This window comes from Ambystoma mexicanum, chromosome 11, assembly GCF_040938575.1.
Source record: "Ambystoma mexicanum isolate Mex_15411 chromosome 11, UKY_AmexF1_1, whole genome shotgun sequence".
Classification (NCBI taxonomy): Eukaryota; Metazoa; Chordata; class Amphibia; order Caudata; family Ambystomatidae; genus Ambystoma; species Ambystoma mexicanum.
In genome coordinates this window covers 1,484,030,205-1,484,046,751 of record NC_090934.1, presented here as the reverse complement: position 1 = coordinate 1,484,046,751, position 16,547 = coordinate 1,484,030,205, and the positions used below count along the sequence as shown (strand labels likewise).

At 49.3% G+C, this 16,547-nt stretch overlaps 1 protein-coding gene across 1 annotated transcript in view; it reads right to left on the bottom strand.

Moving 5' to 3' along the window:
* Window positions 1-12,628, bottom strand: part of ARPIN (actin related protein 2/3 complex inhibitor) — a 132,949-nt gene extending 120,321 nt beyond the window's left edge. The window contains exons 1-2 of the mRNA XM_069625219.1: window positions 12,499-12,628; window positions 4,638-4,713 (exon numbers count right to left, since the gene is read on the bottom strand). Of these exons, the coding sequence (XP_069481320.1) occupies window positions 4,638-4,713; window positions 12,499-12,590 (168 nt within the window). The 5' untranslated portion in view covers window positions 12,591-12,628. The remainder of the gene's footprint in view (window positions 1-4,637; window positions 4,714-12,498) is intronic.
* Between the last annotated feature and the right edge of the window lie 3,919 nt (window positions 12,629-16,547).

Below are 16,547 nucleotides of genomic sequence, written 5' to 3'. Positions count from 1 at the left end.
ACAGAACATAACAAGGAGCAGCAGGCAGCAGGTAGGTGCTCAGTGAGTAGGGAGGTTGCGTATGGAAGTGTGCTTGAGAAGGCAGAGTATTAAGGTAGTGGAGGGAAGGACAAGGTGGTGGTAGGAGTACGTAGAAAGCAGGTGGAAAAGGCTACAAGAGCAGATACAATGAAGCAGGAAGTCAAAGATGAGAGAGCAGAAGGGGCAGCAACGTCCTGGGTGTTGGAGGGAGGATGCAGGGATCAGATGGAGCAGATTTCACAGGTAGGAGTTCAAGGAATCTGAGAGGGGGTAGGCGGGGCAGAGGAGAGCTGGAGAGGGACAGCAGTCAGTGGCCGCAGGGGCATGGTGCTCTAGAAAGGGCAGAAGGAGGGAGGGTCCAGCCAACGGTATGAGAGGAGCTGGCTGAGGACAGCAGGAGCACTCACAAAACTAGCAGGAGGCAAGCGATGGTGTAGCTGACTGCTGCAGAGGGAAGAGTGATGCAATGCAGGTGAACAAGCATCTTTGGAGGAAAACCAGTTGGTGTCAGGAGGGGGCTGGAATCTGGGGACAGTATGAGGGTGGGTCAGCGGTGCAAAAGAGGAGGTGGAGGAGGAGAGCTGAAGAGGGGTAACAGCCAGTAGCAGCTGGCAAAGGTGCTTCGGAATGGGCAGGGGGAGGGAGGGTACAGCCTCCGGTGTGATAGGAGCTGGTTGAAAACAGCAGGAGCAAACCTAAAAATGGCAGGAGGCGGGTGATGGTGTAGGAGATCGCATCAGTAGGCACAGTGTGCAATGCGGGTGGGCCAAGCATCTGTAGTGGAGCTGGCTGGTGTAGGGAGGGGGAAGGAACCTGAGGTCAGTATGAAGGGTGGGTCAGTGGAGCAAACAAGATAGGCAAGAGTGCATTGGATGGAGGTTACTTCACTGGCAGGAGCCGTGGAGAAGGCAGTGGTCACAGTATGGAGTGCGCAATAGACAAAGGCGGAGACTGGAGGCAGAAACCCTGGAGGACGTCCAAAGGGAAGATGCAGGGCCGAGAGCACAGTTAGAACCAGTCCTAACCACAAAGGGCTGATAGGCAAGAGATGCATCCACGGGAGGAACAGTGTTGATGGTAGCAGCAGTAGGAGGGGCAGTGATAGCAGCAGAGGCAGGAAGATGGGCCACCCTTAGTTGCGCAGGGCAGACGCAGTGATAGAGGGCTGTCCCCAGTAGGAGTACCTGGCTGAAGAAGAAGGGCAGTGAAGTGCACAAGTACAAAAATACTATTATAGGCCCAGAAAAGATGGGAAAAATGAATCAAGCAGGTAATATCACACAGCACTCAGTTATCAAATGTATATGCAGTCACCTTAAACACCTGAAAGGAAGGGAAGTAATGATGAAGTAAGGAAAGACCTAACTTCATAAACCCATCCCTATGTTGAATGGGGCCGTGTACCCAAAAGTCACAAAAGCTTCTTCTCAGTAGAGGCGACAAAGCTAGGAAAGGTACTTGTATGGAAGAAGCATGTTCCAGCCGACTTCTCAAGACCATGACAGGTCAGCAAGAAGCTTTTTCTATCTTAAAGAACAGCTTTTAAAACATACATTAAAAAGCAAAGGAATGGAATAAACAAAAGTGTATTCTATGGTTTATTACAGTGGAGGCTGTAACTATTGCGACTCACCACCCACTCTGATTTTCCCAAGTGACTGGGAGTTGTTGGATGCAGGTTTTCCCGCCTTTGTATCCAGTAGAAGATTCCCAGGAGCTGCGGGTGCAAGGAAGATTCCGGTCGGCTCCAGTAGTGGAGTGCAACCCTTTCTGATGAAGAAATTCAGCAGGTACCGGCGCAGACCTCTCAGGACACTCTACCAGACAGAGGAAAGTTTGTTCCAGCAACAGTCACTGCACACGGGCAACATCAGGGGTCTTGCCAGTCGTGGTCAAAGAAGTCCTTCCCATTCACGATCCCTTGATGCTGGGAAGCTGAACTTTGGCCAGAAGGTGACTTGTGGCATGAGCAACGCATCTGGCGCAGTAGCCCAATTGGTAGCTAGTCAGTCCACCGGCTGGTCCAGGGATGATTCTGAGGGCTCCGAGCAGCAGGAGCACGAGATGATGTTGAGACTGGTTGGTCCCACCAGTCCAATGGTCGAAGACCCACACAGGATACTTGGCTCCAACGCTGATCTCTTGTAATGGCAGCAGAAGCCCTCTTTTTATACCAAATCCTGGCTCATGGCAAAACCAGTCCGCCAATGGTAAGGCAAGGCTCTGCGCTACTCACTCAGTCAGTCAGCAGTGGTGCAATCAGGGACCACTGTGGGTTTCACTCATGCATGCACACTAGACTTTCAGGCACCATCGCTGTGGAATGGGACCACACAGTCCCACCCACTTTCTGGTTCCACACACAAATGGCATGCACTAGCCCACGAAAGCAGCAGCTCTCCCGGGCATGACCATTTAGGTAAGACAGCAAGAAGGCCAAACAACAAAATGGCCAAAGAAATCTCGTGTCACCACCATTTAAGGACACTAGCCACGTTCAGTAGCCAGACGCGGTAAATACAAATGTGCAAACTAAAAGTACTGGAAAAATACTAAAAATATTACTGCTGCCACTGCTTGTCTTTGGGCACATATAAAAGTAACCAAAAGTTGTTTTGGTTACTTTTATATGTAAAAGTGACAATACGTATCCCCCCCGCAAATGTCCCTCCCCACCATCCCCTCTCCTGCACTTGTCTGCACACTTGCACGATCTGAATGTATCCCTTATCTTCCTCACCCCTGTATGGTTGCGCCTTGAAACACGTGTGTATTGGCGCATTATAAAGGTACAATAAATAAATAAAATTCATTAAAATCCACCGTGTGAAAGACTAGGGTGATCCTAAGGTATCCCCGTGCTCTGCACTGTAAGATGCTGTGTGCACTGCTAGAAAAGTTATCAGAACAGGTAAAAGGCAAAAGGAAAACATAGTTTCTCATTATTGAAAGTCTGAAGGACTGAGTTTCCCTGAGAGAAAATTAGCAAAATGTCCCGGGGGGGTGAAGCTGAAGGATTCACTTCTCTGTAAACAGTCAGGACAGGTTCAAACACAAAAGCAAACAGTTTTGGGGTCCAAAGAATGAGGAGGGAAAGTTTCCTAAAAGAGAAATTTACCCCAAAAGAACCTTGGAAGGATTATTATCTGTTGTAAAAGTTTCAGATAAAGTACAGCAATTCAGATTTAGAAGTCATCAACTTGCATATTCAACACTGTCCACCACAGTGTATCACTAAACAAACATATTTTGGCAACAAAACAGAGACTTCAAAAAACATAAAATATTGTTTGTGTAAGTGACAGATGTTGTAGGCTGCATGATTCCGAGCCTGCTTGGTCAGGGGCTCAGCTAGTGTGATGACACATGCTCATGGGATAGCTGACTGGTTCCCACCCATGCGTGGGAGCCACTGTTCCGTTTATTGCCGTAATGACGTGTTTGTCCACGTCACTGCGTGCTGAAAAGCCCAGACAGTGTCATCAAACAGGAGCTCTGCGTATCCATCCTCTTCACATCCTCACAACCCGACATGTCTACAATACCCAATAACTATCAACCAGCGGTTGAAGTGAACCTTTGCGAGTTCGAGGTTATATTTATAAAAGTGAAAATGTGTGTGTTTTTAGCTTGGCAAAGCATTGTTACTTATACAATTCCACACCGTTTCACCAATCTGTACAAAATGCTGCATGTTAGAACCCTCTGGACCTTACGGGCTAGATGACATTTCGACACCCCACCCCTTTCCCCGGATTCCATAACCTTCACACATGACGGTTGCCTGAAATCAGTGAAACATCAATGTGGTCGCAGAAGGACCAATCCTCAACTCTAGAATGCACAGTTTCTGAGACATCTGCACAGCAATGCACCGCAACAAACTGCACCATGCCAGTGTGAGGCAACAGGTGGGGCGGGAGTGCAGTAGGTCCCAGTATGCAGCACGTCTGCTCTGGGGTTTGTCACGCAGCCGTATGCGCCCATTCTCAGTGCAGTTTACTGCAGGGTTAGAGCAGCGGCCCACAGGATTATCGAGTTTCAACAATTGATGAGAGTGCAGTCATGTCAGTCCACAGAAACCGTTCGGAGAACGGGTACTTTTAGCTAGTTTTCATCAATAAAGAAACAGAAGGAGAAATAAGGCCCATTAGGCACTCAGGGAATGAAGTGGAAATCAAGTAACAAGAGATTAACAGGAAGGCCAATTACGCCAAGGAGGCAACAATATGATAATAACTGCATGGGATTAACCCTTTCCTGAAGAACATGTTAAAGAAAAGGAGCGGCAAAATTATATTATGAAATTATGAAAATGCTATTGTGATTAAAATCAAACTTACCCGCACTCACAAAATAGAAAGGATAAAGGGTTAACCTTGTTGTGGGGGGTGAGAAGTGGGAGTCATGAGGCATCGAAGGCAAAACACCCATGCACCAATAAAGAATAAATACACTTTGTAAAAACAAAACAAAAATGCTAGTTCGGTAATGGTTTGTTATAGAATCGATTCCATGAGAGTTACTGTTTACGTGCCACATGCCTGATGCTACCAGAACACAGCGAGCGAGACTCTTATGACTGCTATTGTACCAAGAAGAAACTTTTCACTCACCTTCTTGTTGTTAATGTCTGTGATAGCATGGCGGGAAAAGTCCATCAAATCCCCTTCCAGAATCACACCATTTCCCCTGCAGAACAGATACAATAGATTAGTAAACAACTCTTAACGCGTAGGGTGCGCCAATCACCTTCACAAGGGCCTCTCCAGTCACACATGATTGGATCACTCGGCCAAACAGGGGACCTCGCCTTCAATTAAGAGTCTGACTGTAGGTATCTCTGGCACAATGGCACCACTAGTCTGATAGTTTATTTGTATAGTGCCTATACACAATGTGTTTCAAAGCACTTCAAGGCAAGGGAGGGAGCAAGGGAAAATACAATGGCATTCTTACAAGGCCTTGAGACATTAAGAATGTGATATTACTATGTACTAGGCCTGGCGGCATTTCAGATAGTGCAAGAGCTAAGACATAGATAAGGAGGGGAGGGGGTAGGAGATGAGACAGACAAGCAACTATCGTACTAGGCCTGATGGCATTTCTGGTAGAGCCGGAGAATTGACAAGAGGTGCGGGGCGGGGGGTGGAGGGAGGAGGAGAGGAACAAAACAAGTGACTATCGTACTAAGGACTTGGAGAGGGAAAGTGTCTTTCACTTTTTTAGGTCAGTGTATCACCTTTTAGAGTTAAAAGATTGCTTTTTGGTAGCTTACTGCTGAGCCCCTTTGAGTTCTAGACAGATCACAACTACTGAGATAAGGATAGTATTCACAGATCTAGTAAAATCGACAACACTTCAAATAGACAAGTAAAAAATGACAAGCTTTTAATTGGCCATTTTCAATATTTAATAAGCTATACAACAAATAGGCCAACGTTTACGTGAGAAAGTTGGTCCTGTTGACCTATCAAATAAAACAATCCATTTGGGTTCTCAGAAAGCTTGAAAAACGCGTCAATAATCATCATATGGAAAGGTGTCTCGCCTATTCTAACAACTGAAATCCAGAAAAACGTCACAAGATGTTACTGTTTGACAGATCAGTGAGCTTGCCTCTACTACAAAGGTTTTCAGACAATGTTGACACATTCTCTTTATATGCATCAAAAAATAAAAATATGTCGACTGTGTATTACGCACCAATTCTGAAAGGACATGTTAAAGTGTTATGACGAAGAGAGTAAAATTGCAAACAAAACGACGCTTCCTACATTCAAAAATAGAAACCTCTGTAAACTGCATAAGTAGGCATGCCATGTTTAAAGAAGAGACACAACTTCTGTATCAGTCAGGGACGCTTTCACATTATGCACGCATCAAAGCATGGACAGGCTTCCCCCCAACCCCCAAAGAAAGGAGTTCAGTGGTTTGATCAAGAAATTGCTACTTTAAAAATGTTAAAAAGCCGACCTTCCAAATGAGGTCTGATAAAATAACTAAAACAATGCTGATGTTGGCAAAGAATAAGGACAATACCTTATTGTAACACTATGCACACACAGAAAATAAAAAGATTAATAACAAGAAAACATGTAGGACTCGAAGAGGTAAGGACACTTTGGCAACACGTGGATGCCAATAGGCGCTGCAAACAAGCACCTAAGTGCCCGTTACAGGGTGAAGATTTCATATCAGCAACCCACTGGTCAATTGTACTCAAAGTCAGCTGGCGAGATCCAGCATGGTCAATGCAGAAGCCTAACCCTTGCACACTGTGTAAGCATCTGGCATGCACCACTAGAACTGTGCCTAGTTGGTAGGGGCCAGTATTCTGCCAATTGTTCAACCGTCTTGCTTTCCTTCCTCTCCTTTATTGATCTGTGCGGCATTTTGACAGTATAGTTGATGCACTTTAATGAGATCTGATAATATTTGTGGTACCACTTTAGAACTGTATATATTTACCATTGTTGATTCTCTGAGCACAAAGTGATTTATTGTGATAGTGTATGTAACCTTGAATATTAATTATATAAAGACTGTGTTTTAACCAATACATTGTGTGGACATTCCTTTGTGGGGGCTTGGGGACTACACTGTACTTAAGAACCAGTCTGCATCACCTCCTGAGAAGCTAGGCCTTGATTGCTCGACCATAGCTACCGAATACAGAATCTTGGCTGGGGTCCTCTGTGCCTCTCCTCTACCATATAGAGAGGAGAAGTACAGACACCCCCCTCCAGTCCACCCCCTTAAGTAGTTCTACCACTTTGCCGCAAAAAACGTGGAACAACATCCCAAAAGAAATAAGAAACATCGAAGATCACCTAAAATTCAGGAAATCACTAAAAACCTGCCTCTTCAACACCACAGACTCAAAGTGAAAACCGAAACGGAAAAAGGATGACTAAACTGGAAAGGACACGGACAGCCCAGAACTGACAGGGCAGCTCGCACCTGGATGGGTGACACTGGATAGACTGGAACACAGGCGACACGCACGGAGACCGAGTCAACTACCCAGCCAATCCCAACCAACATCTTCACCCGCCCCTTATTTACCACCAGGTACCACAGTGTAGTGGAATTGTGGAGATATTGGCAATCACCACGCTACCTGAGATGTTGACATTGGCAGGTGCACTGGCCACAGGAGTATAAAAGGAGGACAGGGTGGGCTAAGAGAGAGCAAGATAGAGGTGGGGGCCAGAAGAGTAAGGAACCTTGTATGCCAGACGGACCCATATCAGGACAGAGGCGCATCAGGAGAGACTACGCAAGGCCAGCGCCTCAATTCAGGAGATACCAACTAACCAACTCCACTAACAATTTCCCCTTCTGCATACATCTCTCAAACTCCAAACCAAACACAACCAAAACCTACAGCACAACAAACCGCACAAACTTCACTATACTGCAACAACAAAACAAAAAAAACACACAGACTTGCACAACAGTACACGACGACTACCGACCGCAAACACCCCAGGCCCAGCCAACGGACCCACTGGGCTGAGGCTGCCAACAGCACATCACTGCTCTCTTGCACTTTTCCTGATTCCTCCCACTAACTCAACCTCCCCTCCCGTTTCAGAGCCGCCAGAGCGCCAGGGGACCACTCTGGTGGTGATAGTGCGCGGTACAAATGTCCTTTAACATTAACATGCACCACCAAAGCCATCTCAATGTTATGATCAGCTCATAGTTATTTGCAGTCGTGCAAATCCGGCAAGTGTGCCATCCCAGACACTAGAAATGCAGAGATGGTAGTAGAGGCAAAGGTGAACCAGTAGTGAATCCAGCCCTGAAATACTGGAGCATGTTTGGAAGAATCTTAACTTCCCAGAACAGGATCTAAGTCCGGAGGATGAAAAGAACATAGTCAACAACATTTTAAAGAGAGCATAGGTTGATCCAGATATTTTCATCCAGGAGGTCTCATCAAAGGTGGAGATGCCGGTCTAATCAAGATGTACAATATAATTGTAGCCCAACTGCTCAAATAAGCCGTCCATGCAGCATTAGACATGGTGACGAGAGATGGCCGCCCATGCAGCAATAGACATGGCATCGAGAGATGCTGTTAATCTGAAGATGGAAGGTGTCCTCAAGAGGATTTATAAAGCGCACTACTGCCACAAGGCATCTTGGCGCTAGGAACCCACAATACGGACCACCTAATTCTGCTTAAAAAATGGAAACGTTTTCAGGGACCATCTAAATTCAAAATGATCCGCGATATGTTTTAAACTGGGTGGCAAGGCATTCCACAATCGTGCCGCTGCTACAGAGAACGCTGTGCACCCCATCCTAGCACACCTATTGGTGGGTATCACCAGAAGGCCAGCTGTCCTTGAGCGCAGATCGCGAATCGGGCATTAGCTAACACATTTTTCCTGCAGACAGCCAACACCAAGACCCAGCTGGGCCCGGCGATTCCGATCTTCCTGTCCCATCTCAGTTCTGAGGGGCTTGGCTTCACTTTACGATAAGATGGATGCAGGAAAGGAGTGTGGGAAGTTGATGCGACCCGAGCAGCAAGCACAAGTGACATCAAACACCTCTAGGAATGCTATGACGACAGCCTATTTATCAAGGGCTGCAGTCAAGGCTTCCAGTCCTCACATGGTTAGAAAAATAATATTCAAAAATGGTTCTTCCTTCACCTGCTATTTTAGAGGATAAGCTTTTGGGCCCCAAAACTTGATGAGATGGTCAAGAACTCATATGGGATAGGACATTTTCTGGAACTTCCTTACCACACAAGAAACTAATAAACAGATATCCGACTTTCAGAAGCAGTGAGAATTAAATCCTGTTATTGATGGATAAAATGGCCAACCACACCCAACCCCTAGTAATAAGGCTCAGTGCAGCGCTCCTGACTATTGAGGAAAGAATCTCTAGCTGCTGGGGATGATTGAGCGGATTCTCAAAGGAACAGAAGTATATGATCCGGGATCGTTGCACTTGTAACTTGCCTTCCCTGGGAATACCAAATAGCGATTTCCCCATCCCATGAATCCAAACTCAAGGGCAAAGAGGGTGCCCGAGAAATCTTATATAAATACAGGCGGTCGTACTAGAAGTAACGATACCAGAGGAAAGGGAAGAAGACTCTTGGCAGGAATTAAGTAAAAGGTTCTTAGTTATGTCGGCCAGGTGGAGGGTAAATTTCTGAATACGGAGAAACATTCCTATCATTATCCACTTCAAGGGAAACAAAGGCAATTTTAGATATTCTACGGAAATCGAGTGCCAAAAAAATAAATATATCAAGATATTTCAAAAGTCTGCAAGACTGAGATACGGGGGATTGGAACAAAATGTAATGTTTTTATTGTAAAATATATATTCTTTGCTGTGACGTGCCTTTCAATGTCAACTTGACCACGGAGATTGGTGAAAAGGGACAGAGCTGCAAGATGAAGAATTAGAGCCACTCGCCGTCATTTGGAGAGGGTCTCCTGCTTTGATTCGTTTTCCACCTCCCCTCAAGCTACATTCTTCATAGGCTTGTACGCGAACGCCATTGGGTAAGCTTTCATCACCCACAAAAACACAAGCTAATGTGCCTAGACTTGAATGGATCATACACCAAAAACATCTGATCAGTGCCAACCAAGGAATGAGGTTTTGTGGTGATCTGAACGAGTGTGTTTGAGAGGTTGGGAGTGGGAGTCTTGAGTGCTAGGGGATGTTGAGAAAATGTTGTATGCATGCGGGAGATGAATATTCTGGGATTGCCTAAAGATGGGAATACACTGCATGCCCCGGTATTTGAGGTGGGTTATGTCCTGGGTGCTACTGGATGTTGAGAGAATGGTGTATGCCTGCAGGATATGCATGTTCTAGGGTTGCCTATAGATGAGAATACACTACATGCACCAGATTTGGGTTGGGAGGTTATGTCCAGGGTGCTACTGGATGTTGAGAGAATGTTGTATGCCAGCAGGAGATACAGGTTCTGGGGTTGCCTATAGATGAGAATACACTACATGCACCAGATTTGGGATGGGAGGTTATGTCCAGGGTGCTACTGGATGTTGAGAGAATGGTGTATGCCTGCAGGAGATACAGGTTCTGGGGTTGCCTATAGATGAGAATACACTACATGCACCAGATTTGGGGTGAGAGGTTATGTCCAGGGTGCTACTGGATGTTGAGAGAATGGCGTATGCCTGCAGGAGATACAGGTTCTGGGGTTGCCTATAGATGAGAATACACTACATGCACCAGATTTGGGGTGGGAGGTTATGTCCAGGGTGCTACTGGATGTTGAGAGAATGGCGTATGCCTGTAGGAGATACAGGTTCTGGGGTTGCCTATAGATGAGAATACACTACATGCACCAGATTTGGGGTGGGAGGTTATGTCCAGGGTGCTACTGGATGTTGAGAGAATGGTGTATGCCTGTAGGAGATACAGGTTCTGGGGTTGCCTATAGATGAGAATACACTACATGCACCAGATTTGGGGTGGGAGGTTATGTCCAGGGTGCTACTGGATGTTGAGAGAATGGTGTATGCCTGCAGGAGATACAGGTTCTGGGGTTGCCTATAGATGAGAATACACTACATGCACCAGATTTGGGGTGGGAGGTTATGTCCAGGGTGCTACTGGATGTTGAGAGAATGGTGTATGCCTGCAGGATATGCATGTTCTGGGGTTGCCTATAGATGAGAATACACTACATGCACCAGATTTGGGGTGGGAGGTTATGTCCAGGGTGCTACTGGATGTTGAGAGAATGTTGTATGCCTGTAGGAGATACAGGTTCTGGGGTTGCCTATAGATGAGAATACACTACATGCACCAGATTTGGGGTGGGAGGTTATGTCCAGGGTGCTACTGGATGTTGAGAGAATGGTGTATGCCTGTAGGAGATACAGGTTCTGGGGTTGCCTATAGATGAGAATACACTACATGCACCAGATTTGGGGTGGGAGGTTATGTCCAGGGTGCTACTGGATGTTGAGAGAATGGTGTATGCCTGCAGGAGATACAGGTTCTGGGGTTGCCTATAGATGAGAATACATCGCATGCACCAGATTTGGGGTGGGAGGTTATGTCCAGGGTGCTACTGGATGTTGAGAGAATGGTGTATGCCTGCAGGAGATACAGGTTCTGGGGTTGCCTATAGATGAGAATACATCGCATGCACCAGATTTGGGGTGGGAGGTTATGTCCAGGGTGCTACTGGATGTTGAGAGAATGGTGTATGCCTGCAGGAGATACAGGTTCTGGGGTTGCCTATAGATGAGAATACACTACATGCACCAGATTTGGGGTGGGAGGTTATGTCCAGGGTGCTACTGGATGTTGAGAGAATGGTGTATGCCTGCAGGAGATACAGGTTCTGGGGTTGCCTATAGATGAGAATACACTACATGCACCAGATTTGGGGTGAGAGGTTATGTCCAGGGTGCTACTGGATGTTGAGAGAATGGCGTATGCCTGCAGGAGATACAGGTTCTGGGGTTGCCTATAGATGAGAATACACTACATGCACCAGATTTGGGGTGAGAGGTTATGTCCAGGGTGCTACTGGATGTTGAGAGAATGGCGTATGCCTGCAGGAGATACAGGTTCTGGGGTTGCCTATAGATGAGAATACATCGCATGCACCAGATTTGGGGTGGGAGGTTATGTCCAGGGTGCTACTGGATGTTGAGAGAATGGTGTATGCCTGCAGGAGATACAGGTTCTGGGGTTGCCTATAGATGAGAATACACTACATGCACCAGATTTGGGGTGAGAGGTTATGTCCAGGGTGCTACTGGATGTTGAGAGAATGGCGTATGCCTGCAGGAGATACAGGTTCTGGGGTTGCCTATAGATGAGAATACATCGCATGCACCAGATTTGGGGTGGGAGGTTATGTCCAGGGTGCTACTGGATGTTGAGAGAATGGTGTATGCCTGCAGGAGATACAGGTTCTGGGGTTGCCTATAGATGAGAATACACTACATGCACCAGATTTGGGGTGAGAGGTTATGTCCAGGGTGCTACTGGATGTTGAGAGAATGGTGTATGCCTGCAGGAGATACAGGTTCTGGGGTTGCCTATAGATGAGAATCCTCTGCATGCACCGGATGAACACAGACTGTCTTTGCACCCTTCTTCTTGTTAATGTTTTTTGGGATGCCTGTGGTGTTGTCAGTTTGCAAAACCAGCCTGTGGATTCTGCATCCTATATGTGCGGGACACTCAGGGTGTGTAACACCAGAAATGCAGGTCTTCAATCAAAGCAAATCAGAATAAAGCTTTTGAGCGAAGTGAAAGGATCACAGTGCCCCCCAGTGGCCATCACTGGAAGTTAAGTTCACCTCCAGCTGGGAGCCACGCGAGCAAAGGATCATGGGTATGCAAATGAGGCCAGACATCACCAATGGACCGCCGCTCGGGTCGCCTGCAGGGGGCGCGCGTGTCATGCGCAGGGAAGGCAAGCTTGAGGGCCCCTCACTGTACCCTTGATAAGCAGCGGGCTCCCAGGGACCGGCCACTCTATCGCTGTGCACCGGCTTGTTCTGCAGAGCGCTGTCCTGGTAGATGCGGCTCATGGCGGAAAGTGTATGTGCGTGTGTGTACTTCCCTTCCGAGGAACGGACCTTAGGCGTGCGCCGCCTGCGTGTGGTCACGTGGGACGCACGTTCGGGCGTGCCTGGGCAGTCACGTGCTGCGCGTTACTCACGTCATCCACACGTCGCCTTGGCGTGGCGCGTAAAGGCGGGAAAGCCGTGCAGCCTCGTGGCTGCGGCCTAGGAAGGGGGATTCTCTTGGGTAGTGTGGCTGAGCACGGCCATTCCCCCCATCCCAGCCTATTGCCAGTATCATTCCTCCCTTCCCAGCCTATTGCCAGTATCATTCCTCCCTTCCCAGCCTATTGCCAGTATTCTAGTCTACAGTAATGCAGCACCTTCCCGTGGAGAGAGGGGAGATTCTCTTGGGTAGTGTGGCTGAGCACGGCCATTCCCCCCTTCCCAGCCTATTGCCAGTATTCTAGTCGACAGTAATGCAGCACCTTCCCGTGGAGAGAGGGGGGATTCTCTTGGGTAGTGTGGCTGAGCACGGCCATTCCCCCCTTCCCAGCCTATTGCCAGTATTCTAGTCTACAGTAATGCAGCACCTTCCCGTGGAGAGAGGGGGGCTTCTCTTGGGTAGTGTGGCTGAGCACGGCCATTCCCCCCTCCCCAGCCTATTGCCAGTATTCTAGTCTACAGTAATGCAGCACCTTCCCGTGGAGAGAGGGGGGATTCTCTTGGGCGGTGTGGCTGAGCACGGCCATTCCCCCCTCCCCAGCCTATTGCCAGTATTCTAGTCTACAGTAATGCAGCACCTTCCCGTGGAGAGAGGGGGGATTCTCTTGGGTAGTGTGGCTGAGCACGGCCATTCCCCCCTTCCCAGCCTATTGCCAGTATTCTAGTCTACAGTAATGCAGCACCTTCCCGTGGAGAGAGGGGGGCTTCTCTTGGGTAGTGTGGCTGAGCACGGCCATTCCCCCCTTCCCAGCCTATTGCCAGTATTCTAGTCTACAGTAATGCAGCACCTTCCCGTGGAGAGAGGGGGGATTCTCTTGGGTAGTGTGGCTGAGCACGGCCATTCCCCCCTTCCCAGCCTATTGCCAGTATTCTAGTCTACAGTAATGCAGCACCTTCCCGTGGAGAGAGGGGGGATTCTCTTGGGCAGTGTGGCTGAGCACGGCCATTCCCCCCTTCCCAGCCTATTGCCAGTATTCTAGTCTACAGTAATGCAGCACCTTCCCGTGGAGAGAGGGGGGATTCTCTTGGGCAGTGTGGCTGAGCACGGCCATTCCCCCCTTCCCAGCCTATTGCCAGTATTCTAGTCTACAGTAATGCAGCACCTTCCCGTGGAGAGAGGGGGGATTCTCTTGGGCAGTGTGGCTGAGCACGGCCATTCCCCCCTTCCCAGCCTATTGCCAGTATTCTAGTCTACAGTAATGCAGCACCTTCCCGTGGAGAGAGGGGGGATTCTCTTGGGCAGTGTGGCTGAGCACGGCCACCTTCCCGTGGAGAGAGGGGGGATTCTCTTGGGTGGTGTGGCTGAGCACGGCCATTCCCCCTTCCCAGCCTATTGCCAGTATTCTAGTCTACAGTAATGCAGCACCTTCCCGTGGAGAGAGGGGGGATTCTCTTGGGCGGTGTGGCTGAGCACGGCCATTCCCCCCTTCCCAGCCTATTGCCAGTATTCTAGTCTACAGTAATGCAGCACCTTCCCGTGGAGAGAGGGGGGATTCTCTTGGGTAGTGTGGCTGAGCACGGCCATTCCCCCCTTCCCAGCCTATTGCCAGTATTCTAGTCTACAGGAATGCAGCACCTTCCCGTGGAGAGAGGGGGGATTCTCTTGGGTAGTGTGGCTGAGCACGGCCATTCCCCCCTTCCCAGCCTATTGCCAGTATTCTAGTCTACAGTAATGCAGCACCTTCCCGTGGAGAGAGGGGGGATTCTCTTGGGTAGTGTAGCTGAGCACGGCCATTCCCCCCTTCCCAGCCTATTGCCAGTATTCTAGTCTACAGTAATGCAGCACCTTCCCGTGGAGAGAGGGGGGATTCTCTTGGGTAGTGTGGCTGAGCACGGCCATTCCCCCCTTCCCAGCCTATTGCCAGTATTCTAGTCTACAGTAATGCAGCACCTTCCCGTGGAGAGAGGGGGGATTCTCTTGGGTAGTGTGGCTGAGCACGGCCATTCCCCCCTTCCCAGCCTATTGCCAGTATTCTAGTCTACAGTAATGCAGCACCTTCCCGTGGAGAGAGGGGGGATTCTCTTGGGTGGTGTGGCTGAGCACGGCCATTCCCCCCTTCCCAGCCTATTGCCAGTATTCTAGTCTACAGTAATGCAGCACCTTCCCGTGGAGAGAGGGGGGATTCTCTTGGGCGGTGTGGCTGAGCACGGCCATTCCCCCCTTCCCAGCCTATTGCCAGTATTCTAGTCTACAGTAATGCAGCACCTTCCCGTGGAGAGAGGGGGGATTCTCTTGGGCGGTGTGGCTGAGCACGGCCATTCCCCCCTTCCCAGCCTATTGCCAGTATTCTAGTCTACAGTAATGCAGCACCTTCCCGTGGAGAGAGGGGGGATTCTCTTGGGCGGTGTGGCTGAGCACGGCCATTCCCCCCTTCCCAGCCTATTGCCAGTATTCTAGTCTACAGTAATGCAGCACCTTCCCGTGGAGAGAGGGGGGATTCTCTTGGGCGGTGTGGCTGAGCACGGCCATTCCCCCCTTCCCAGCCTATTGCCAGTATTCTAGTCTACAGTAATGCAGCACCTTCCCGTGGAGAGAGGGGGGATTCTCTTGGGCAGTGTGGCTGAGCACGGCCATTCCCCCATTCCCAGCCTATTGCCAGTATTCTAGTCTACAGTAATGCAGCACCTTCCCGTGGAGAGAGGGGGGATTCTCTTGGGCAGTGTGGCTGAGCACGGCCATTCCCCCCTTCCCAGCCTATTGCCAGTATTCTAGTCTACAGTAATGCAGCACCTTCCCGTGGAGAGAGGGGGGATTCTCTTGGGCAGTGTGGCTGAGCACGGCCATTCCCCCCTTCCCAGCCTATTGCCAGTATTCTAGTCTACAGTAATGCAGCACCTTCCCGTGGAGAGAGGGGGGATTCTCTTGGGCAGTGTGGCTGAGCACGGCCATTCCCCCCTTCCCAGCCTATTGCCAGTATTCTAGTCTACAGTAATGCAGCACCTTCCCGTGGAGAGAGGGGGGATTCTCTTGGGCAGTGTGGCTGAGCACGGCCATTCCCCCCTTCCCAGCCTATTGCCAGTATTCTAGTCTACAGTAATGCAGCACCTTCCCGTGGAGAGAGGGGGGATTCTCTTGGGTAGTGTGGCTGAGCACGGCCATTCCCCCCTTCCCAGCCTATTGCCAGTATTCTAGTCTACAGTAATGCAGCACCTTCCCGTGGAGAGAGGGGGATTCTCTTGGGTAGTGTGGCTGAGCACGGCCATTCCCCCCTTCCCAGCCTATTGCCAGTATTCTAGTCTACAGTAATGCAGCACCTTCCCGTGGAGAGAGGGGGGATTCTCTTGGGTAGTGTGGCTGAGCACGGCCATTCCCCCCTTCCCAGCCTATTGCCAGTATTCTAGTCTACAGTAATGCAGCACCTTCCCGTGGAGAGAGGGGGGATTCTCTTGGGTAGTGTGGCTGAGCACGGCCATTCCCCCCTTCCCAGCCTATTGCCAGTATTCTAGTCTACAGTAATGCAGCACCTTCCCGTGGAGAGAGGGGGGATTCTCTTGGGTAGTGTGGCTGAGCACGGCCATTCCCCCCTTCCCAGCCTATTGCCAGTATTCTAGTCTACAGTAATGCAGCACCTTCCCGTGGAGAGAGGGGGGATTCTCTTGGGTAGTGTGGCTGAGCACGGCCATTCCCCCCTTCCCAGCCTATTGCCAGTATTCTAGTCTACAGTAATGCAGCACCTTCCCGTGGAGAGAGGGGGGATTCTCTTGGGTAGTGTGGCTGAGCACGGCCATTCCCCCCTTCCCAGCCTATTGCCAGTATTC